This window comes from Scyliorhinus torazame, chromosome 5, assembly GCF_047496885.1.
Source record: "Scyliorhinus torazame isolate Kashiwa2021f chromosome 5, sScyTor2.1, whole genome shotgun sequence".
Lineage (NCBI taxonomy): Eukaryota > Metazoa > Chordata > Chondrichthyes > Carcharhiniformes > Scyliorhinidae > Scyliorhinus > Scyliorhinus torazame.
The window spans coordinates 128224215-128247687 of NC_092711.1; the positions used below are offsets into that span (position 1 = coordinate 128224215).

Consider the following 23473-nt stretch of genomic DNA (forward strand, 5'->3'; position numbering starts at 1 on the left):
TGTACACTGACTGGTGTCTCTCAGTCCCCTCTCTCTCAGGGAGATATCTGTACACTGACTGGTGTCTCTCAGTCCCCTCTCTCTCAGGGAGATATCTGTACACTGACTGGTGTCTCTCAGTCCCCTCTCTCAGGGAGATATCTGTACACTGACTGGTGTCTCTCAGTCCCCTCTCTCCCAGGGAGATATCTGATTATTATTTTTGCTGATCTGCCTCCTGTTGTATCAGTAAATAACCTGTCGCAGATTGAAACGTGTGCTGGGGGCGGGGACAGGAAGCTGTGCTGCTTTCAGTGGGTGGAGCTGCTGTTTAGACTGTGGGACCCCCACTCACTCCACTTCCCTATTTAAACAGCACCCACTCCAGCTCCAAACCAAACCGCTGTGAAGCAGCCGATCTCTGGAGTGTCTGAGTCTGTGTCTGAATCCCCAGGACGATGGGCATCGCTCCTTATCTCTGTGTGCTTCTGCTGTGTGTGACAGGTGAGAGTTCCGGGGCTTCACCCCCACACAGAGAGGCTGGTTATTCAGAGACTCTTTCACCCTCTGTTTATCCAACGGGTTATTGAAGTGAATTCTCTTTTTCTCTTTTATAACAGGTGTCTGGTCCGCTGTCGTGCTGAAACAACAGCCCGAGTCAGTTGTGAAAAAGCCGGGGGAGTCTGTCACACTGTCCTGTGCAGTCAGTGGGTTCACCTTCAGCAGCTACTACATGAGCTGGGTGAAACAGGTCCCTGGGAAAGGGCTGGAATGGTTACTGTACCATGATGACAATCCTGGAGAGTTCGCACCTGGAGTTGAAGATCGATTTACCCCATCTGTGGTCAGCAACACGGCTTACATCCAAATCTCCAATCTGAGAGTGGACGACACGGCCATCTATTACTGTGCCAGCGACACAGTGAGAGGAAGCAGGGCTGGACTGGTATAAAAACTCAGTGAGACAATCTGCAGCCAGTGGAATGAGTGAAAGGGGAGGAATGATCGCTCACCCTCAGTTATCAGCACAGCTTCATTCCCATCCTGACTGAGCTGGGATCTGCCGCCCCTGGGAATGGGAATGTGGTTATTGGCTGGCGATTCCTGAGCTGGTGATGTGATGGGAACCCTGCGGTCTGGCAGGAGCCTGGTCTGAAAGATATCGATGTTCAGCCAAACACCACAGCCCAAACCATGGGGAGTGTGAATGAGAGAAGAGGATTGCTCCCTTGTAGAAGCGTCAGTGTGGTTTCAATGTGAAGTGACTGGACTCAGTGACAGTGAAAGGGGAGGAGGTTAATGTACGGCAGTGTATCACAGTGTCTATACTGGGTGGCACAGTGAGAGAGATGGGGGATCCCTCCATTCAAAAACCTGCCACAGGAAAGTGATTGAAACTGGAGCCTTTGGGCGATATCACCACCTTTACCTCATGCCCCGTGGATATAAATCAGATCCTGATTAAATAAACTGGGTGTGTGAAGAACTTTCTGTGAAGATATTATTTGAAATGGGGAATAACAGAGAGGAACAGCTGCAGATTGAAGACATCACTGTCCAGACGGACATTTGTTCTCGAATCCTCGTAACCCTGAAAAGGTGATGGTAACTGAGAGACTGACTGACCCCTTCAGAGGGCAGGTAAGAGTCAACGGATTGGAGTCACCCCCAGACCAGACTGGAGTCACCCACAATCCAGACTGGAGTCACCCACAGACCAGACTGGAGTCACCCACAGACCAGACTGGAGTCACCGACAGACAAGACTGGAGTCACCCACAGACCAGACTGGAGTCACCCACAGACCAGACTGGAGTCACCGAGAGACCAGACTGGAGTCACCCACAGACCAGACTGGAGTCACCCACAGACCAGACTGGAGTCACCCACAGACCAGACTGGAGTCACCCCCAGACCAGACTGGAGTCACCGACAGACAAGACTGGAGTCACCCACAGACCAGACTGGAGTCACCCACAGACCAGACTGGAGTCACCCACAGACCAGGCTGGAGTCACCCACAGACCAGACTGGAGACACTGACAGACCAGACTGGAGTCACTGATAGACCAGACTGGAGTCACTGACAGACCAGACTGGAATCACCCACAGACCAGACTGGAGTCGCTGACAGACAAGACTGCAGTCACCCACAATCCAGACTGGAGTCACCTAGAGACCAGACAGGAGACGTCGAGAGACCAGACTGGAGTCACCTACAGACCAGACTAGAGTCACCCACAGACCAGACTAGAGTCACCCCCAGACCAGACTGGAGTCACCTACAGACCAGATTGGAGTCACTGACAGACCAGACTGGAGTCACCCACAGACCTGACTGGAGTCACCCACAGACCTGACTGGAGTCACTGACAGACCAGACTGGAGTAACCCCCAGACCAGACTGGAGTCACCCACAGAACAGACTGGAGTCACCGACAGACCAGACTGGAGTCACCCACAGACCAGACTGGAGTCACTGACAGACTAGAATGGAGTCACTGACAGACTAGACTGGAGTCACCCACAGACAAGACTGGAATCACCCACAGACCAGACTGGAATCACCCACAGACCAGACTGGAGTCACCTAGAGGCCAGACAGGAGACGCCGAAAGACCAGACTGGAGTCACCCACAGACCTGACTGGAGTCACCCACAGACCTGACTGGAGTCACCCACAGACCTGACTGGAGTCACCTACAGACCAGACTGGAGTCAGCCACAGACCAGACTGGAGTCACCCACAGACCAGACTGGAGTCACTGACAGACCAGACTGGAGTCAGCCACAGACCAGACTGGAGTCACCCACAGACCAGACTGGAGTCACTGACAGACCAGACTGGAGTCACTGACAGACCAGACTGGAGTCACCCACAGACCTGACTGGAGTCACCCACAGACCTGACTGGAGTCACTGACAGACCAGACTGGAGTCACCCACAGACCAGACTGGAGTCACCTACAGACCAGACTGGAGTCAGCCACAGACCAGACTGGAGTCACCCACAGACCAGACTGGAGTCACCCACAGACCAGACTGGAGTCACCCACAGACCAGACTTGAGTCACCCACAGACCAGACTGGAGTCACCGACAGACCAGACTGGAGTCACCGACAGACCAGACTGGAGTCACTGACAGACCAGACTGGAGTCACTGACAGACGAGACAGGAGTCACCCACAGACCAGACTGGAGTCACCGACAGACCAGACTGGAGTCACCCACAGACCAGACTGGAGTCACCGAGAGACCAGACTGGAGTCACTGACAGACCAGACTGGAGTCACCCACAGACCAGACTGAAGTCGCTGACAGACAAGACTGCAGTCACCCACAATCCAGACTGGAGTCACCTAGAGACCAGACAGGAGACGTCGAGAGACCAGACTGGAGTCACCTACAGACCAGACTAGAGTCACCCACAGACCAGACTAGAGTCACCCCAGACCAGACTGGAGTCACCTACAGACCAGATTGGAGTCACTGACAGACCAGACTGGAGTCACCCACAGACCTGACTGGAGTCACCCACAGACCTGACTGGAGTCACTGACAGACCAGACTGGAGTAACCCCCAGACCAGACTGGAGTCACCCACAGAACAGACTGGAGTCACCGACAGACCAGACTGGAGTAACCCCCAGACCAGACTGGAGTCACCCACAGAACAGACTGGAGTCACCGACAGACCAGACTGGAGTCACCCACAGACCAGACTGGAGTCACTGACAGACTAGACTGGAGTCACTGACAGACTAGACTGGAGTCACCCACAGACAAGACTGGAATCACCCACAGACCAGACTGGAATCACCCACAGACCAGACTGGAGTCACCTCGAGGCCAGACAGGAGACGCCGAAAGACCAGACTGGAGTCACCCACAGACCAGACTGGAGTCACCCCCAGACCAGACTGGAGTCACCTACAGACCAGACTGGAGTCACTGACAGACCAGACTGGAGTCACCCACAGACCTGACTGGAGTCACCCACAGACCTGACTGGAGTCACTGACAGACCAGACTGGAGTCACCCACAGACCAGACTGGAGTCACCCACAGACCAGACTGGAGTCACCCACAGACCAGACTGGAGTCACCTACAGACCAGACTGGAGTCAGCCACAGACCAGACTGGAGTCACCCACAGACCAGACTGGAGTCACCCACAGACCAGACTGGAGTCACCCACAGACCAGACTGGAGTCACTGACAGACTATACTGGAGTCACCCACAGACCAGACTGGAGTCACCCACAGACCAGACTGGAGTCACCGAGAGACCAGACTGGAGTCACTGACAGACCAGACTGGAGTCACTGACAGACCAGAATGGAGTCACCCACAGACCCGACTGGAGTCACTGACAGACCAGACTGGAGTCACCCACAGACCCGACTGGAGTCACCCACAGACCAGACTGGAGTCACTGACAGACCAGACTGGAGTCGCCCACAGAACAGACTGGAGTCACTGACAGACCAGACTGGAGTCACCCACAGACCAGACTGGAGTCACCCACAGACCAGACTGGAGTCACCCACAGACCAGAATGGAGTCACTGACAGACCAGACTGGAGTCACTCACAGACCAGACTGGAGTCACCCACAGACCAGACTGGAGTCACCCACAGACCAGACTGGAGTCACCCACAGACCAGAATGGAGTCACTGACAGACCAGACTGGAGTCACTCACAGACCAGACTGGAGTCACCCACAGACCAGACTGGAGTCACCCCCAGACCAGACTGGAGTCACCCATAGACGAGACTGGAGTCACCCACAAACCAGACTGGAGTCATCCACAGACCAGACTGGAGTCACTGACAGACGAGACTGGAGTCACCCACAATCCAGACTGGAGTCACCCACAGACCAGGCTGGAGTCACCCACAGACCAGACTGGAGACACTGACAGACCAGACTGGAGTCACTGATAGACCAGACTGGAGTCACTGACAGACCAGACTGGAATCACCCACAGACCAGACTGGAGTCGCTGACAGACAAGACTGCAGTCACCCACAATCCAGACTGGAGTCACCTAGAGACCAGACAGGAGACGTCGAGAGACCAGACTGGAGTCACCTACAGACCAGACTAGAGTCACCCACAGACCAGACTAGAGTCACCCCCAGACCAGACTGGAGTCACCTACAGACCAGATTGGAGTCACTGACAGACCAGACTGGAGTCACCCACAGACCTGACTGGAGTCACCCACAGACCTGACTGGAGTCACTGACAGACCAGACTGGAGTAACCCCCAGACCAGACTGGAGTCACCCACAGAACAGACTGGAGTCACCGACAGACCAGACTGGAGTCACCCACAGACCAGACTGGAGTCACTGACAGACTAGAATGGAGTCACTGACAGACTAGACTGGAGTCACCCACAGACAAGACTGGAATCACCCACAGACCAGACTGGAATCACCCACAGACCAGACTGGAGTCACCTAGAGGCCAGACAGGAGACGCCGAAAGACCAGACTGGAGTCACCTACAGACCAGACTAGAGTCACCCACAGACCAGACTGGAGTCACCCCCAGACCAGACTGGAGTCACCTACAGACCAGACTGGAGTCACTGACAGACCAGACTGGAGTCACCCACAGACCTGACTGGAGTCACCCACAGACCTGACTGGAGTCACTGACAGACCAGACTGGAGTCACCCACAGACCAGACTGGAGTCACCCACAGACCAGACTGGAGTCACCGACAGACCAGACTGGAGTCACTGACAGACCAGACTGGAGTCACCCACAGACCTGACTGGAGTCACCCACAGACCTGACTGGAGTCACCTACAGACCAGACTGGAGTCAGCCACAGACCAGACTGGAGTCACCCACAGACCAGACTGGAGTCACTGACAGACCAGACTGGAGTCAGCCACAGACCAGACTGGAGTCACCCACAGACCAGACTGGAGTCACTGACAGACCAGACTGGAGTCACTGACAGACCAGACTGGAGTCACCCACAGACCTGACTGGAGTCACCCACAGACCTGACTGGAGTCACTGACAGACCAGACTGGAGTCACCCACAGACCAGACTGGAGTCACCTACAGACCAGACTGGAGTCAGCCACAGACCAGACTGGAGTCACCCACAGACCAGACTGGAGTCACCCACAGACCAGACTGGAGTCACCCACAGACCAGACTTGAGTCACCCACAGACCAGACTGGAGTCACCGACAGACCAGACTGGAGTCACCGACAGACCAGACTGGAGTCACTGACAGACCAGACTGGAGTCACTGACAGACGAGACAGGAGTCACCCACAGACCAGACTGGAGTCACCGACAGACCAGACTGGAGTCACCCACAGACCAGACTGGAGTCACCGAGAGACCAGACTGGAGTCACTGACAGACCAGACTGGAGTCACCCACAGACCAGACTGAAGTCGCTGACAGACAAGACTGCAGTCACCCACAATCCAGACTGGAGTCACCTAGAGACCAGACAGGAGACGTCGAGAGACCAGACTGGAGTCACCTACAGACCAGACTAGAGTCACCCACAGACCAGACTAGAGTCACCCCAGACCAGACTGGAGTCACCTACAGACCAGATTGGAGTCACTGACAGACCAGACTGGAGTCACCCACAGACCTGACTGGAGTCACCCACAGACCTGACTGGAGTCACTGACAGACCAGACTGGAGTAACCCCCAGACCAGACTGGAGTCACCCACAGAACAGACTGGAGTCACCGACAGACCAGACTGGAGTAACCCCCAGACCAGACTGGAGTCACCCACAGAACAGACTGGAGTCACCGACAGACCAGACTGGAGTCACCCACAGACCAGACTGGAGTCACTGACAGACTAGACTGGAGTCACTGACAGACTAGACTGGAGTCACCCACAGACAAGACTGGAATCACCCACAGACCAGACTGGAATCACCCACAGACCAGACTGGAGTCACCTCGAGGCCAGACAGGAGACGCCGAAAGACCAGACTGGAGTCACCCACAGACCAGACTGGAGTCACCCCCAGACCAGACTGGAGTCACCTACAGACCAGACTGGAGTCACTGACAGACCAGACTGGAGTCACCCACAGACCTGACTGGAGTCACCCACAGACCTGACTGGAGTCACTGACAGACCAGACTGGAGTCACCCACAGACCAGACTGGAGTCACCCACAGACCAGACTGGAGTCACCCACAGACCAGACTGGAGTCACCTACAGACCAGACTGGAGTCAGCCACAGACCAGACTGGAGTCACCCACAGACCAGACTGGAGTCACCCACAGACCAGACTGGAGTCACCCACAGACCAGACTGGAGTCACTGACAGACTATACTGGAGTCACCCACAGACCAGACTGGAGTCACCCACAGACCAGACTGGAGTCACCGAGAGACCAGACTGGAGTCACTGACAGACCAGACTGGAGTCACTGACAGACCAGAATGGAGTCACCCACAGACCCGACTGGAGTCACTGACAGACCAGACTGGAGTCACCCACAGACCCGACTGGAGTCACCCACAGACCAGACTGGAGTCACTGACAGACCAGACTGGAGTCGCCCACAGAACAGACTGGAGTCACTGACAGACCAGACTGGAGTCACCCACAGACCAGACTGGAGTCACCCACAGACCAGACTGGAGTCACCCACAGACCAGAATGGAGTCACTGACAGACCAGACTGGAGTCACTCACAGACCAGACTGGAGTCACCCACAGACCAGACTGGAGTCACCCACAGACCAGGCTGGAGTCACCCACAGACCCGACTGGAGTCACCCACAGACCAGGCTGGAGTCACTGACAGACGAGACAGGTTTTTCTTCCCAAGTTCAGGATTTGACCTGTTGTTTGTTGTGACCATCCAACAGCTTCATGGTCACTTTTACTGATCCCAGCTTTTCCCCGGATGTTTGAAGTGAAATTCCCAAATCCCAAAGCGGGGATAAACAAGGGATTCTCTGGATTATTAAACCCAGACCTTCAGATCACTGATCCAGAAACAGATCCACTGAAACACCACAGCCCAAACCATGGTGAGTGTGAATGAGAGAAGAGGATTGCTTCCTTGTAGCAGCGTCAGTGTGGTTTCAATGTGAAGTGACTGGACTCAGTGACAGTGAAAGGGGAGGAGGTTAATGTACGGCAGTGTATCACAGTGTCTATATGGGTGGCACAGTGAGAGAGATGGGGGATCCCTCCATTCAAAAACCTGCCACAGGAAAGTGATTGAAACTGGAGCCTTTGGGCGATATCACCACCTTTACCTCATGCCCCGTGGATATAAATCAGATCCTGATTAAATAATCTGCAACTTTCTGTGAAGATATTAGTTGAATTGTGAATGAACAGAGAGGAACATCGAGTGGATGAAGAACAATGAAAACTCCGTGTGGATTCACTCATCTTCCTGAAAAGTCCTGAAAACCCCCGAGTTTGACACCCGGTGTGTGGGGGACACCCGAACACAGACTGAGGAGTTAATAAAGCTCCTGGACGCTTGTCTGGGACATTTTATTTTGGGCTGGATCTCATACCCGCGGTTTATGATCTGGGGTGAAGCACTGTGATATGGAGCCACAGCGATAGAGAGCTTGACACAAACTCCCCCACCACAAATGACCGTGTGTATCAGAGTCTGTGTCCATGGATTCCACATTCATGTTTCCCAGAGTGCAATATCTGAACACCGACCCGGATTGTTGGAGGGAAATGTCGATTTCTGGGGAAATAAAGGACAAAAAGGAGGTGATTCTGATTGTCGGTATTGTGCAGGAGCTGGTGTCTGCAGACAGGAAAACTGAAAAAATACTTCATTTATTCATACATTTGGAACAGGGTTAGGATGGAATTCCAGATCAAAATACAGGAAACTGCTGCTCCAGGTTAAAACCCGGTTTATATTTACATTACCCTGAGATTATTACATCTCGTGGACAAGTTCAGTTATTGTATGGGGTGAATGAGCAGACGGAGCACAGTGACTATCTTGACTACTGGGGGAGTGGAACCTTGGTGAAAGTGACTTCAGGTAAGACAAACTTCTCAATTCCTTCCTTACCGAATATTTATTTTCTGTAATTTGTGTTATTAGTGAATTTAAGAATTCAAGTGCAATGTATGATTCACCTGAAATCAGTGAGATATTTGGAACAGTGAGATATTTAGATGATTCTATCTGAGAGAGGTGGATTTCTGTAGAGTCGAGAATAGGAATCTGATAAACTGGATTTACTCTCAAAGGTTAAGATTTAACTCCACAGAATTGATTCTCAGAATCTAATGAAGATTCAGGATCTGTTTAATATGTTCTGCTTGATTCAGATGATAGTTTTCAGGACACTTTATGTTGGGGCAGGTTTGGTGATTTTGGATTTCAGGATATTTGCGGGTGGATTAGAAATTTGTTCTAAATTAAAATATATCATCCAGTTGTGCTTTGATGTAATAGCTGGTGTCACAGTTGCTTCACATTGTATTTATTTCAGTTCTTACATTGCTGGAACAGTTTTTGGGTGTAAACAGGATACGTTCCAAGTTTCACTTGACAGTTTAGTGATCCCGGTGGGAAAATGGTTCACACAGTGTGAGAATCCGGACGGACAGGCAACAGACGGCAGGTGGAATAAGATTGTGTATTATTGAGGCAGGATTTCATTAGCACTTTGACAATAACTGTTTAACTCTCTGTGATGCCGGAGCTCTCGATGGTGTTTAAATCATCTCTCGCCTCTGAGATCTCAGCTCAAACTGAACCCACACTCGAGGGTTGGGAACTGGAAGGGTTTCTGTGTGGTTGAATATTTTCCTGGGAATGACAGTAGTGGATCTGTTAATTGCTAATTTATTGGTATCAGATTTTTTTGTTCAATGTTTACAATTATTGGATTATTTGACTCAATAATTAAATATCACTCTGCGTGTAAGTCCAATGGGCAGGAATATTTCTTATTCCACTATGAGTGGAACAAGATGCAACATTCAGTGTTGTGCTCGCTCCTTTTAATGGAGACCGTGAGCTGGATTCTCCGATTCCCCAGCTGCCTGTTTCCCAGCGGCACGCTGCTCGCTGGCAGCGGGATTCTCTCTTCCCGCCGCTTGTCAATGAATTTCCCATTGAAGCCACCCCGCGCCGCCGGGAATCCCGCTGATGGGGATGTGCTGCCGGAGGGAACAGTGAATCACAACGGCCGGAGAATTCCCGCCAGTCCAGTTTCCCAAATTAAAGTTCAGCGTCTTGTTAACAACATCCTTCTAAAGGGTCCATTCAGGGTTCAGTAGCTGACATTCTCCTGGGTGCTGTTCAGAAACTAGTTTTCTGCATTTGATCAAAATTTATTTCTTGTTTCAAAAATGTTGTTAACTTAATGAACAAAAGTCCAACGTTGGCTTCAATATGTCCCCCGGATGAACTTTTCAATTTACTTCTGTCGATGAACTTTGCAAAAAGCACACAGTAAACATTTTAGCACAATCGAGATGAATGAAGTTCAGGTGACCCAGATATAGAAGTGGTTTGGGTAAAGATGAGGGATGATAAAGGTAAGAAGTCTCTTGTGGGGGTGATATTGGCCCCCCCACCAGTACCCACTGTTAGGATGATGGATAAAGAAAGAAATAACGGCAGCTTGTCAGATAGGTACGGAGATAATCATCGACATTTTAATCTACACACAGACTGGGAAAGTCAAATGGGCAAAGGGAGCCGAGATGAGGAGTCACAGAATGTTTTCGAGATAGTTCCTTCGAACAGAACGTTCTGGAGCTAACCAGAGAGCAGGCTTTACTAGACCTGGTATTGTACAATGAGATGGGAATAATTAATGATCTCATAGTGAAGGCACCCCTCGGCAGCAGTGATCATAACATGATTGATTTTACATTCAGTTTGAGGGAGAGAAATGCGGGTCCAAGATTAGTGTTTAAAACTGAAATAAGAGCAGTTATGTGGGCAGGAAAGCAGAGCTGGCTGAAGTGAGCTGGGGAACTAGGCTGAGGGATGGTTCAACAGAGAAGCAATGACTGATATTTACAGGGATATTTCAGAATAACACAGAATAAGTACATTGCAACGAGAAAGAGAAATCTCTAAAGGGAAGGCCCACCATCCTCGGTTAACGAGAGACGATAAAGATAGATTAAAACTCAACGGAAAAGAATATCATTCTGTCATGGTGGGTGACAGGTCAGGAGGTTGGATACAATAGAAAAACCAGCATTGAATGATTGGAAGATTAATAAGGAGAGAAAAATTAGAGCATGAGAGAAAGCTAGCTAGAAATTTAGAAACAGATAGTAAGGGTTCTTTAGATGTATAAAGCAGAAAAGAGTTAACAAAGTGAGTATTGGTCCGAAAGAGAGTGAGTTTGGTGAGTTAATAATGGCAAACAAGGAGCTGGCAGATAAATTGAACAGGTATTTTGCACCGATCTTCACGCTTCGGGATAGAAGTAATATCCCAGAAATAGCCGGAAGTCAGGAACTTAAAGGGAGGAAGTGTCACTGCCCTAGATGAACGTCGAGCCTGGAGTGTTTGATTCTAATACGGACTGTGCGATGGGAACATCACTGGGCACAAACACTGAGTGAGGGGTTTATTGAACTGGAATAAAATACCTCAGTCTATGCGGTCCCAATTCACCTTCCTCCTCAGCAGAAAGATCATAGAATATCATAGAATTTACAGTGCAGAAGGAGGCCATTCGGCCCATCGAGTCTGCACTGGCTCTTGGAAAGAGCACCCTACCCACGGTCAACACCTCCACCCTATCCCCATAACCCAGTAACCCCACCCAACACTAAGGGAAACTTTGGACACTAAGGGCAATTTACATTGGCCAATCCACCTAACCCGCACATCTTTGGACTGTGGGAGGAAACCGGAGCACCCGGAGGAAACCCACGCACACACGGGGAGGAAGTGCAGACTCCGCACAGACAGTGACCCAAGCTGGAATTGAACCTGGGACCCTGGAGCTGTGAAGCAATTGTGCTATCCACAATGCTACCGTGCTGCCATGTTGAAAACTGGACAAACATTTCTTAATCCCGATCACTTTCAGCATTTTTGTTTTTTTGCCGTGGTTATTGTTCAGCATCTTGTCTGAATTTACTCACTGGGTTCCCCTTCGTTTCATCATTTCTTTTCTTCTTCTCTTTCAGTCACCTTTCTTCCTTCTTTCTTATCTTTCTTTCTTCATATCTTCCGTTTTTAAACTTTTGCTCTCCCTTTATGTCTTCATTTCTTTTTTTTCCCTGCTCTCTCTTCCTTAATCCTCTTTCTCACTCCTTCTCTCTCTGTCCAACATGTTTACTCGAATAGTCCGACCACCTATCAATCAGGGTAAAGCTTGAACAATTCTGGAAAGATGTTGAAAGGATCAGTTCAATGTGAGCAGTGAGTAGGATGTCGGTGTCGGACTGTGTGAGGCCCAGTACAGTGCAGTCCAGTAGCCTAGTCAGCATTGGACAGATGATAGAATCCCTACAGCGCAGAAGGCCATTCAGCCCATCGGGACTGCACCAAGCCTCCCTCTACACTGTCCCCATCAACCACTCCCAGGACAGGTACAGCACGGTGTTAGATACAGAGTAAAGCTCCCTCTACACTGTCCCCATCAACCACTCCCAGGACAGGTACAGCACGGGGTTAGATACAGAGTAAAGCTCCCTCTACACTGTCCCCATCAACCACTCCCCAGACAGGTACAGCACGGTGTTAGATACAGAGTAAATGGCCTTGGAGAAGGAGCATCCTGCCTAATCCTCCGCCCTATCCCCGTAACCCCACCTAACCTTTGGACACTAAGGGGCAATTTAGCAGTGCTAAGCATGATGGCACAGTGCCGTATTAACCATACCTCAGGATTCATTAGTTAGGATTAAGGACAGTTTAAGTTGTTTTCCTCAGGGAAGAAGAGGGTTTGGAAGTTGTGAATAACATTGAGAAAGTAGCTGCAGGATATAAGAGAGTAAATTAACAGCAGATTTATTTCACAAATTACTGACCAGTCAGCCTGATAACAGTGGTGGGCAGTTTTTCAGAAACAATTCTAAAATTTAATGGAGCATCATTTACGTCGGGAGTTCCTGTGATCTGGAAAACGCTTTCTGAAGTGGAGGAAGAAGCAGATTCCACAGGAACTTCCAAAAAGGAATTGGAAAAACAATTGAAGGAAAATCTCCACAACCCTCGTTCCTTCATTGTTTCACTCAATTGACAAGCAAGTCGCTTTTCCTCCCCTCCTTGAACTAAGTTCCAGGAACTTGCTGCCAAAAAAGAAACAGAGATAATAATTTCAGCAGGGATTGGATGATCACTGAGGGAAATTTATTGACAGAGCGACTGGGATGGAGAGGGGGAAGGGACAGGTTGGATTGTTCGCTCGAGGGCTGGCATGGGTTTGATGGGCCAAATTACCTCTTTCTGTGCTGCAGTGAATCTTTGGCTCCAAAGCAGTTTTGAGGTCTATTGGTAAACAGCAATGGAGTGAGATTAACTGGTTATCTCCATGAGAGAACAGATAGAAGGACAATGGACTGAATGGCTCCTTCTGAGCTGGATCATCTCCAATGCCATTAATTTGGAAACTTCCCTACTCATTGTCCCCATCAAACACTCTCAGGACAGATACAGCACGGGGTTAGATACAGAGTAAAGCTCCCTCTACATTGTCCCCATCAAACACTCCCAGGACAGATACAGCACGGGGTTAGATACAGAGTAAAGCTCCCTCTACACTGTCCCCATCAAACTCTCCCAGGACAGGTACAGCACGGGGTTAGATACAGAGTAAAGCTCCCTCTACACTGTCCCCATCAAACACTCCCAGGACAGGTACAGCACGGGGTTAGATACAGAGTAAAGCTCCCTCTACACTGTCCCTATCAAACACTCCCAGGACAGGTACAGCACGGGGTTAGATACAGAGTAAAGCTCCTCTACATTGCCCCTATCAAACACTCCCAGCACAGATACAGCACGGGGTTAGATACAAAATAAATCTTCATCTGCATTGTCCCCATCAAACACTCCGAGACAATATCAAATTTTGAGAAAATGCAGATACTTGCTCACGGATGGGTGGGAGGTCAGAAGGTTGGACAGAATATTAAAAACAGTAAAGAATAACAAAAAGATTGATCAGGAAGGAAGAAGTAAAATACAAGAGAAAGATTGCTGGAAATATGAGACAGATAGTAAAAGTTTGTATTGATATGTAAAAAGGAAAGGTGTTAACAAAATGATCATTGGTCCTATAGAGATTGAATCTGAGGAGTTAATAAGGAAAATAAGGAGATGGCAGATGAATTGAAGAGGAAGTTTGAATCGGTCTTCACTGTGGAAGACACAAATAACCTTCCAGAAGCAGCTGTAAGGCAGGAAGTGGAAAGGAGGGAGGAACTCAGTAAAATTATAATCACCAGGGAAGTGGCACTGAGCAGATTGATGGAGCTGTCAGCTGACCAGTCCCCAGATCCTGATGGATATCATCCTGGGCTCTTAAAAGAAGTGGCTGGTGAGATAGTTGATGGGCTGGTTTTAATTATCCAAAATTTCAGATATTTGGGGAAGGTTCTATTAGATTGGAAAATAACAAATGTAACTCCTTTGTTTAAAGAGAGAGGGAGGCAGAAAGCAGGAAACTACAGCCCACTTATCTTCACATCTGTCATCGGGAAAATGTTCGAAGTTACTATTAAAGATGTTATATCAGAGCAGGTAGCAAAATTCAACAGAATCAGGCAGAGTCAATATGGTTTTGTGAGAGAGAATCATCTTTACCCAATTTATTGGAGTTCCTTGAACGATTACCCTGTGTTGTGGGTAAAGGGGAACCGGTGGATGTACTGTACTTCCATTTCAAGAAGGCATTTGATAAGGAGCCACATCAAAGGTCATTGTGAAGGGGTAACATATTGGCACGGCTGGCATAAATGGGTCACTTCCGGCTGAGCGAGTGATGTGCCACAGGGATCAGTGCTGAGACTCAGCTTTTTACAATTTATATCAATGACTTGGATGAAGGATTCAAAAGTTTGGAGGCTAAATTTGCTGATGATACAAAGATAGGTGGGAAACTCAGTTGTGAAGGAGGCTGCAAAGGGATAGGGATCGGTGAAGGGAACGGGCAAAGATCTAACAAATGGGGCCTCATGTGGGAAAACATGAAAAGGTGAAGAATAAAAAAAGAAACCGAGGCGGGAATACAAAGTTAGAAAGTTTGTGTTTCAGTTATATGGGGCACTGATGAGACCACATCTGGGGTACTGTGCACAGTATTTGTCTCCTTATTTAAGGAAGAATGGAAATGCATTGGAGGCAGTTCAGACCATGTTTCCTGGAGTGTTGCCTGGAATGGGTGGTTTTCTGATGAGGAAAGGTTGTATCTATTGGGGTTTAGAAGAGTGAGACGTGACTTTTTAAAAACGTTTTCGAGCACCCAATTCACTTTTCCAATTTAGGGGCAATTTAGCGCGGCCAATTCACCTACCCTGCACATCTTTGGGTTGTGGGGGCGAAACCCACACAAACACGGGGAGAATGTGCAAATTCCACACGGACAGTGACCCAGAGCCGGGATCAAACCTGGGACCTCAGTGCCATGAGGCTGCAGTGCTACCACTGCGCCACCGTGCTGCCCCTAGGACGTGACTTGATTATCTTCCCATAAGACCATAAGATATAGGAGCAGAAGAATGAGGCCATTCGACCCATTGAGTCTCATCCGCCATTCAATCATGGCTGATATGTTTATCATCCCCATTCTCCTGCCTTCTCTCATAATTCCTGATCCCCTTATTAATTTCCCATTGAAACCACCCCATACCGCCGGGAAACCCAGGGGTGGGGGTGAGCTGCCGGCGGGAAAAGTGAACAACAACCACCGGGAATTCTGGCCGATGTTTCCTCTTTTGGGAAGTCGGTGTCAAGGTTTGAAAATAAGGGGTTTCCCATTTAGACAACGATGAGGAGAATTGTTTTTTCCTCAGATTCAAGAGTCTTTGAAACTCTCTTTCTCAAAAGGCGGTGGAATCAGAGTCTCTGAATATTTTTAAGATAGAGCTAAATAGATTCTTGTTCAGCAAGAGGGTGAAAGGATTTCGGCGGGGGGGGGGGGGGGTGGTGCAGGGGGAAATGTGGGGTTGAGGGTAAAATGATGTGAGCCATGATCTTATTGAATGGCAGAGCTGGCTCGAAGGAGCTCGTGGCCTCCTCCTGCTCCCAATCCGCCTGCTGAATGTTCTGGAAGGCATTGGTTTACTGGGCTTATCTGTGTGCATCTATTTACGTTTCAGATGTCCAGGTCACACCGTCAGTTTACATCTCCAGCTCTTCCTGTGGCACAAGCTCCAACCAAGATGAGATCAGCCTCCTCTGTCTGGTCAAGGACTTTCAGTCCGAGAGTATCAGTCAGACTTGGTCGAGTAACGGCAGAGACATCACGACTGGGGTCAACAAGTATCCGGCAATCTTGGAGCAAAATATGAACTACACGATGAGCAGTGTGCTCAAAGTCTCAGCGTCAGATTGGAATGCCAATCGGGTTTACCACTGCAAGGCTGGCTACAAGCCAAACAAAATAGTGGATGTTCAGATCCAAAAGCCTCAACCTAAATGTGAGTACAAGATATTGTTTACCATTAAAAACTGTACTGGTGTCAGGGGATGAAATTAGAAAAGGAACCTTCAGAATGTCAAGGTAAAGTCGGCATGGTCCCAGATGACCAAAGGCTGCTTCCCCGTTGAGGGGGGGAGCTGACTGGTGGTGATTTAACCTGAGGATAACCACACATCAGGGGAGGGGCAAGGTTGGGAAGGCAGGGCCTTTATGAATAACCTCAGCCGGTCCGGGAATTGAACCCGCGCTGCTGAAGCAGCTGTCTAGCCCACTGAGCTAGACCGGCCCCAACAAACAATGTAGGAGGTTGTTGTAAACAGAACCTGAATGAATTCTGACACTCGATCTCTGTGCGGTGGTCGTGCTGCTGGTAACAAAACAAAGCACAACCCAGGCGGCACGGTGACACAGTGGTTAACACTGCTGCCCCACAGCGCCAGGGATCTGGGTTCAATTCCAGCCTTGGGTCACTGTCTATGTGGAGTTTACACTTTCTCCCCGTGTCTGCATGGGTTTCCTCCAGGTTCTCCGGTTTCCATCCACAGTACAAAGATGTGGAAGGTCGGTGGATTGGCCGTGCTCAATTGTCCCTTAGTGTCCAAAAAAGATGTATAGGTTGGATTATTGGGATAGGGTGAGGAGAGTGAGGTTGGGTAGGATGCTTTCAGAGGGTCGGTGCAGACTCGATGGGCTGAATGGTAACTTACTAGTAACAAAACAAAGCACAATCCGAATTAATTCTTCGATCCCAGATACGAGGGGCGCGATTCTCCGCTCCCGCGCCGGTTGGGAGAATCGCCTGGCACGCCATTTTTCCACTCAACGCCCTCCCGCGATTCACCCAAGCGGCGAGAACGGCCCCGTCGTGTTCTGCGCGGCGCAGGCCGGAGAATCGCCCGAGACACCCAAAATGGCAATTCTCCGGCCTGGATGGGCCGAGCGGCCTGCCCAATACAATGGGTTCCTACCGGCGCCGTCCACACCTGGTCGCTGCCGGCGGGAACAGCGCAGGAACGCTGGGGGGACGGCCTGTGGGGGGGAGGGGGGTTCCTGCACCGGTGGGGGGGGGGGGGGGGCCTCAAATGGGGTCTGGCCCGTGACCGGTGCCCACCGATCGGCGGGTCGGCCTCTCTGAAGGGGGACCTCCTTTCCTCCGCGCCCCGCAAGATCCATCCGACATCTTCTTGCGGGGCGGCCTCGGGGAGGACGGCAACCACGCATGCGTGGGTTACGCCAATTATGCGGCACCGGCCGCGTCATTTACGTGGCGCCACTTTTACGCGGCGCCAATGCTCGCTGCGCGCTGATGATGCTGCTTTCGTGACACGCCCCCCGAGTTTCTTGCGGCCCCGATCCTAGCCCATTTTCGGGCCCTGAATTGGTCGAGATCGGGGCCGTTTCGCGCCGTCGTGAACCTCAACGGCGTGGGCACTTAGTCGCGGGAGCGGAGAATCGCGCCCTCGATCCCTGTACGCCGCCAGGAACAAAACAAAGCAAGGCCTACTGAATTCTAACCCAGGCCCAATTTTAGAGCCTCCCCAACCCCTCAACCTTGACTTGCAATAAGATGCTGACTCACAAAATCATACAGGCCAGGAGGCCATTCAACCCATCACATCTGTGCTAGCATTATCCGAGACACCAAATCAGTCCCACTCCCCTGTCTTTCCACATCAAACGTTCCCTTTTCCAAGTAATTCTCCAATTCCCTTTTGAAAATTACTGTTGAATTGATTGAAAACACTTTCTTTCAGACAATGCATTACAGACACAAACAATTCGGTTCTGGTTACAAAGAAAATCTTCCTCCTGCCGAGCTGGGTTTATTCTATGAATTATCTTAAATCTGAGACTCCCAACGCTCCGCCCAATGGAAACAGTTCTCTCCGTGTGCTCCTACACATGGATACAGGCACAGGCCAGGCACCTCCTTCAGTCTGCTCCATCAGTCAGTCAACACCATGGCTGCTCTACACCTCAGCTTCCATTACTTTGCTCCATATCCCTGAGGAATGGGATTCTCCACTTGGCAGACCCTAGGTATACTGCCAGCTCTCCCAATCACAGCATTCGACAACAGTCACGAGTGTCCTCATCATGTGAACATGCTCAGGGGCAAATCAATCTCATTATGAAAGAAAGGGTCTGTTATCGTCATGGTTGTTTTAGAACTTGAGGCAATTTACCAAAACAATCGTGTAATCTGAAATATTGCAATGTTCCACAGCTCAAGCTCCCCAGCTCATCTCCCTTGTCCCATCCCCGGAGGCTGTCTACAATCAAACTACTGCTGTCCTGGGATGTGTCATATCCGGATTCTATCCTGACGAAGTACAGGTTTCCTGGACCAAAGCCGGAGAAGTCCAAGTCAATGTGTTATTACCTTCCAAAGAGAGATCCGACAAGACATTCGAAACAGTCTCTTACCTGACAGTTCCCGTGGTGGATTGGAAGGAAGGGAATGACTACACTTGTGGAGTGACCCACAAACCTTCGAACTCCGATAACAGGATCAGCATGAGATACCGAGAGGGTAAGTGGTGTCTGAGAGAGGAAAAGAATAAACCGTCAGTAATTTAGACTTGTGTTCACTTAATGTGCTAAGACTCACCCTCAAATCATGAACCACTATCACAAATACTACAAATATCGATCCTTTTGGGAGAGTGAAATGTTTAGTATTTTGTGTTTCGACATTAAATTTAAGGGGAGTAATTTTAACCAAATGGCAGGGAAACTGTGGGAATTGGGTGCTCTCTGTTCACGCCCTTATCCAATGTCACTCTCTGTGACTAGAAATGAAAATGGGGCAGAGTGTGAAATGGTCCCTCGATATGTCCCATCTGAGACCAACACATCCAATACCATCCAGTTCAAATCAGCTCCTAACGTTTCCTTTGCTCCCAAGTGCCGTTTTATGAAATAAATCTTTCCAATTTCCCATTTGAAGGAATTGCCTGGATTTGCTTCACTGTGTCCCGAGCCTGCTCCAGAAATTAACCAATGAATCGCTGATCAATGTATTCCCTGCATTGTCTTGAATTGAGTCGCCACCCCCACCACGTCCCCTTCAAGCACAGCTCAATTTCCTCTGATTACTATTCTGGACAAGGTGAAGCAGCTTTTCATCATCCACGTGGTCCTAAAAGGACTGAGCAGGGTCTTGCGGCCTTGTGGTTCTCCCACCTTCCCAGCACAGGCGAGGGGAAGTGAAAATGTCTAACACTTAATCCGCATCTCTTCCAATTCCAGGTGGAACCACTTGCCCTCCTTGCTCTTGTTCTGGGTGTTTGCCGAAGCTTGTTTACCAGACTGACCTCAATGTGACCCTCAAAAATGGTGAAAAATTCCAATATAACTGTCACCAACAGATGTGTACAATAAAGTGATTGACTGTGAATGGAATTGGCTGTTGAATGTTATTACGAACCATCCAGGATGGTTCCGATTTAGCACATGGTGTCTGTCAGAATGAAAGTGTCAGCACTGCGAAAATTACAGCCATGGTTTGGGTTCCCGCTCCCAACCCACTCCTAAACTAAACGGTCATTTTGTCGTGACCTGTTCCAGGTCAGATTGAATAGGGACCTGACCCCACCGCATGACCATTGTCTCTCAAAGCTGACTCAGGCTGCCAAGAATTAGAAGCCTATTTGTCACCCAGAGAGAGAGAGAGACTGTGAGGTGGTGGGTTGGATCTCGTTGATCCAGTAAAATGGTGCGATCGGCCCCTTCAATGATGCTGGTCCTGAGGCATGTTGCTGATTCAGGACACAAGGATTTCACTGATATCCTGTACAATCTGGTAGGTTTTGTATGAAGTTCTGGGTGGAGAAATCGAAACAGTTCCCTTCACTCCTGCAATCCTGGATGCTGATATCAGTCAGTGATCGGAGCGTAATGTTCACAGGAATCCAAGTCGGGGATGTGTTTTTTAAAATGTCCTCAGAAGGTGAAAACAATATTAAATGCCGCATGTCCACTAAGATCATCATTTTGCAAGGACAAGGGGAGTTTTTTTTCCAACTCTGTCAGGTTTTATGACAGGAGACAAACTAGAAAAAGGGATTTATAAACATCTCGACTTACTCACTAATAGAATGAGCAATCCCAATCTGGGAGGGAATTGGTGAACGTTTTATTCAAAACAGAACATCTCAGCCTAATAACAGTCACGGTCCTGTCAGACAGACACCGTGTGCTGAACATCAGCTCAAATTGAAGCTGGAAGAGCTGATAGTTGGCGGACAAGAAAGATTTCGATCCAGACACAAATATAGGAATCCTGGGCGGGATTCTGTGGGAATCGGCGGGGCGAGCAACTCCAGCGGGAAGGAGTGGCGTGAACTCCTGCGTCGAGCCCCCCCAAAGATGCGGAATCCTCCGCACCTTCAGGGGCTAGGCTGGCGCCAGGGTAGTTTGCGCCGGGCGGCAGGGAAGGGGCTTGGCGCCACGCCAACCGGTGCCGAAGGTCCTCCGCCGGCCGGCGCGAGTTGGCACATACGCGGGACGCCAGCGTGTGCTGGCGCCATCCCAGCGCATGCGCAGGGGGGTTCATCTCCGCGTCGGCCATGGTGGAGGACCACAGCGGCCGACGTGGAAGAATAGAGTGCCCCCACGGCACAGGCCCACCCGCGGATCGGTGGGCCCCGATCGTGGGCTAGGCCACTGTGGGGGCACCTCCCGGGGCCAGATCCCCCCGAGAACCCCGGAGACCACCCGCGCAGCCAGGTCCCGCCAGTAAGTACCTACTCTAATTTACGCCGGCGGGACCGACCAAAAACGGACGGCCACTCGGCCCATCGCGGGCCAGAGAATCGCCGGGGGGGCTGACCGGCGCGGCGCGATTCCTGCCCCTGCCAAATCCCCGCCACCAGAGGATTCGGCAGCCGGCGGGGGCGGGATTCAAACCGCCCCCCGGCGATTCTCCGACCCGCGGGGGTGGGAGAATCCCGCCCCCTGTTTCTCTCCAAGTGTTAATATTACATCGGGAGAGAACAATCAGTGTGGATCACAGCAGTTGTGATTCAGAAAATGAATGTGTGTGTTTTAATCGTGTACAGAACACGCAGTGAGCTGTGGGATGTCCGAAGTGGCGACATCCCTGGGAGACGAGTACAAATCAGAAAATGTGGACAATTCAATCACACGTTATCTTCCCAGGCCGGTAACTCTGGAATGAAACTAGAGGAAGTACATGTTGGGCAGAAATAATCCCCAATCTGCAGGAAGAGGGGACTTGTGTTACTTCCTCTGACTCATGGGGGGTGCTCTCCCAATGCAAACTAACCATCTTCTTCGACAGGGAATCAATGACAATTTGCATTGAGATAGCGCCTTTAATGTAGCAAAACATTCCAAAGTGTCTCACAGGAGGAAAACCAAAGAGAAACTGACACTGAGCCCAAAGAAGGAGAGATTGTGACTGATGCGACCATCAATTCACACGAGATGATTAGTAGAAGTGAACAGTGGTTTTAATAAGCTAGATCTGTGCCTGCCTGCAACTGCCCTGTACTGAGTGCTGCTACAGGGGTTTATATACCATCCCCGAGGGGGCGGAGCCACAGGCGGAGCCCAGAGGGGCATCAACAGAATACAATACAATACAGTGGTGAATTGCAGTAGCAATACGTTCACCACAGTGACCAAAACCTTAGCCGAAGAGCAAGGTTTTAAGGAGAGTCTCTCATGAGGGGAGAGAGGTGGCAGGTCACTGAGATTTAGGCAGTGAGTTCCAGAGATTAGAGCCTAGGTGGCCACCATTGCTGGGAGAGAGGGAGTGAAGGGTGGGCCAGGGAGCAGATTCGTGCAGAGTTTCTGGGCGGTTGTCGGACTGGAGAAGATGACACAGACAGGGAGAGGCCAGACCAATGGAACATTAGGATCAGGATTTTAACACTGAGGAGATCCAGGACTGTCTCCAATCAGAAAAAGAACAGCAAAGAATGATTTGCATTTAACTATCTTCTTTCATGACCACAGGACATCCCAGAGTGCTTCACAGCCAATGAAGTTCTTTTGAAGTGTAGTCACTATTGTAAAGTTGGAAACACAGCAGCCAATTTACACACAGCAAGGTCCCATAAAAATCAACGTGACAATGGCCAGGTGACCTGTTTTTGTGGTGTTGAGTGAGGAATATATGTTGGCCAGGACGCTGGGACTGACGTACCTGATGTTCTATTCAGCCCACCTGAAACAGCAGTCAGGGTGTCATTTTCACTTCTCATCCAAAAGGCAGCATTTGTGACAGTGCAGCACTCCCTCAGTACTGCACAGGAGTGGCAGCTTTGAGTTCTGTGCACAAGTGGGACGTGAAGCCACAATGATTCGGAGGTAAGAGGCTGACAACTGAGCCGTGGTGGAATGAAATTGATTCAGTGTGCCCAACCTCAGCCATTATTCCACAGCCCCACACAGTGAAAAAGCATCTGTTTCACTGTTCCTTTTGCTCAGCACTTTGTATCTCTGTCTCCATCCATTGCACCTAAAAGCCACTCAGTCCCACAACTCATTTGCAGTCGTCACTGTGGGTCTGTTGGCCACAGTAAGGGCAAACTGATTCAAAAGGGGGTTCCTGGTGGGTCTGGTGGGTTCCTGACGCTGTGATTATGTTTTCCTGGTCCAAACTTGCAAACTGAGAATTGCAATCTTTCAAACAAAGCTGGGATTTTCTTATTGTCCATTTGTTACAAAATTTAGATGGAGCGCTGCACATTAGATTAGCTCCAGGTTATCGACGTTACTGTTTAAGGCAACTTCTCTTCTTTTTGTTTCATGGTTTACATTTAATAGCAAGACCTTACCTGAAGCTTGCTGATCCCAAATATTGCCCAGTCTTCTGAT

At 49.9% G+C, this 23473-nt stretch overlaps 1 protein-coding gene across 1 annotated transcript in view; it reads left to right on the forward strand.

The window, feature by feature from the left end:
• Positions 1-382: 382 nt before the first annotated feature.
• LOC140419717 (uncharacterized) overlaps positions 383-23473 on the forward strand; it is a 53366-nt gene continuing 30275 nt past the window's right edge. Inside the window, exons 1-5 of the mRNA XM_072503656.1 lie at positions 383-483; positions 600-925; positions 8979-9033; positions 16302-16622; positions 18852-19157. Coding sequence (XP_072359757.1) covers positions 438-483; positions 600-925; positions 8979-9033; positions 16302-16622; positions 18852-19157 — 1054 coding nt within the window. The 5' untranslated portion in view covers positions 383-437. The remainder of the gene's footprint in view (positions 484-599; positions 926-8978; positions 9034-16301; positions 16623-18851; positions 19158-23473) is intronic.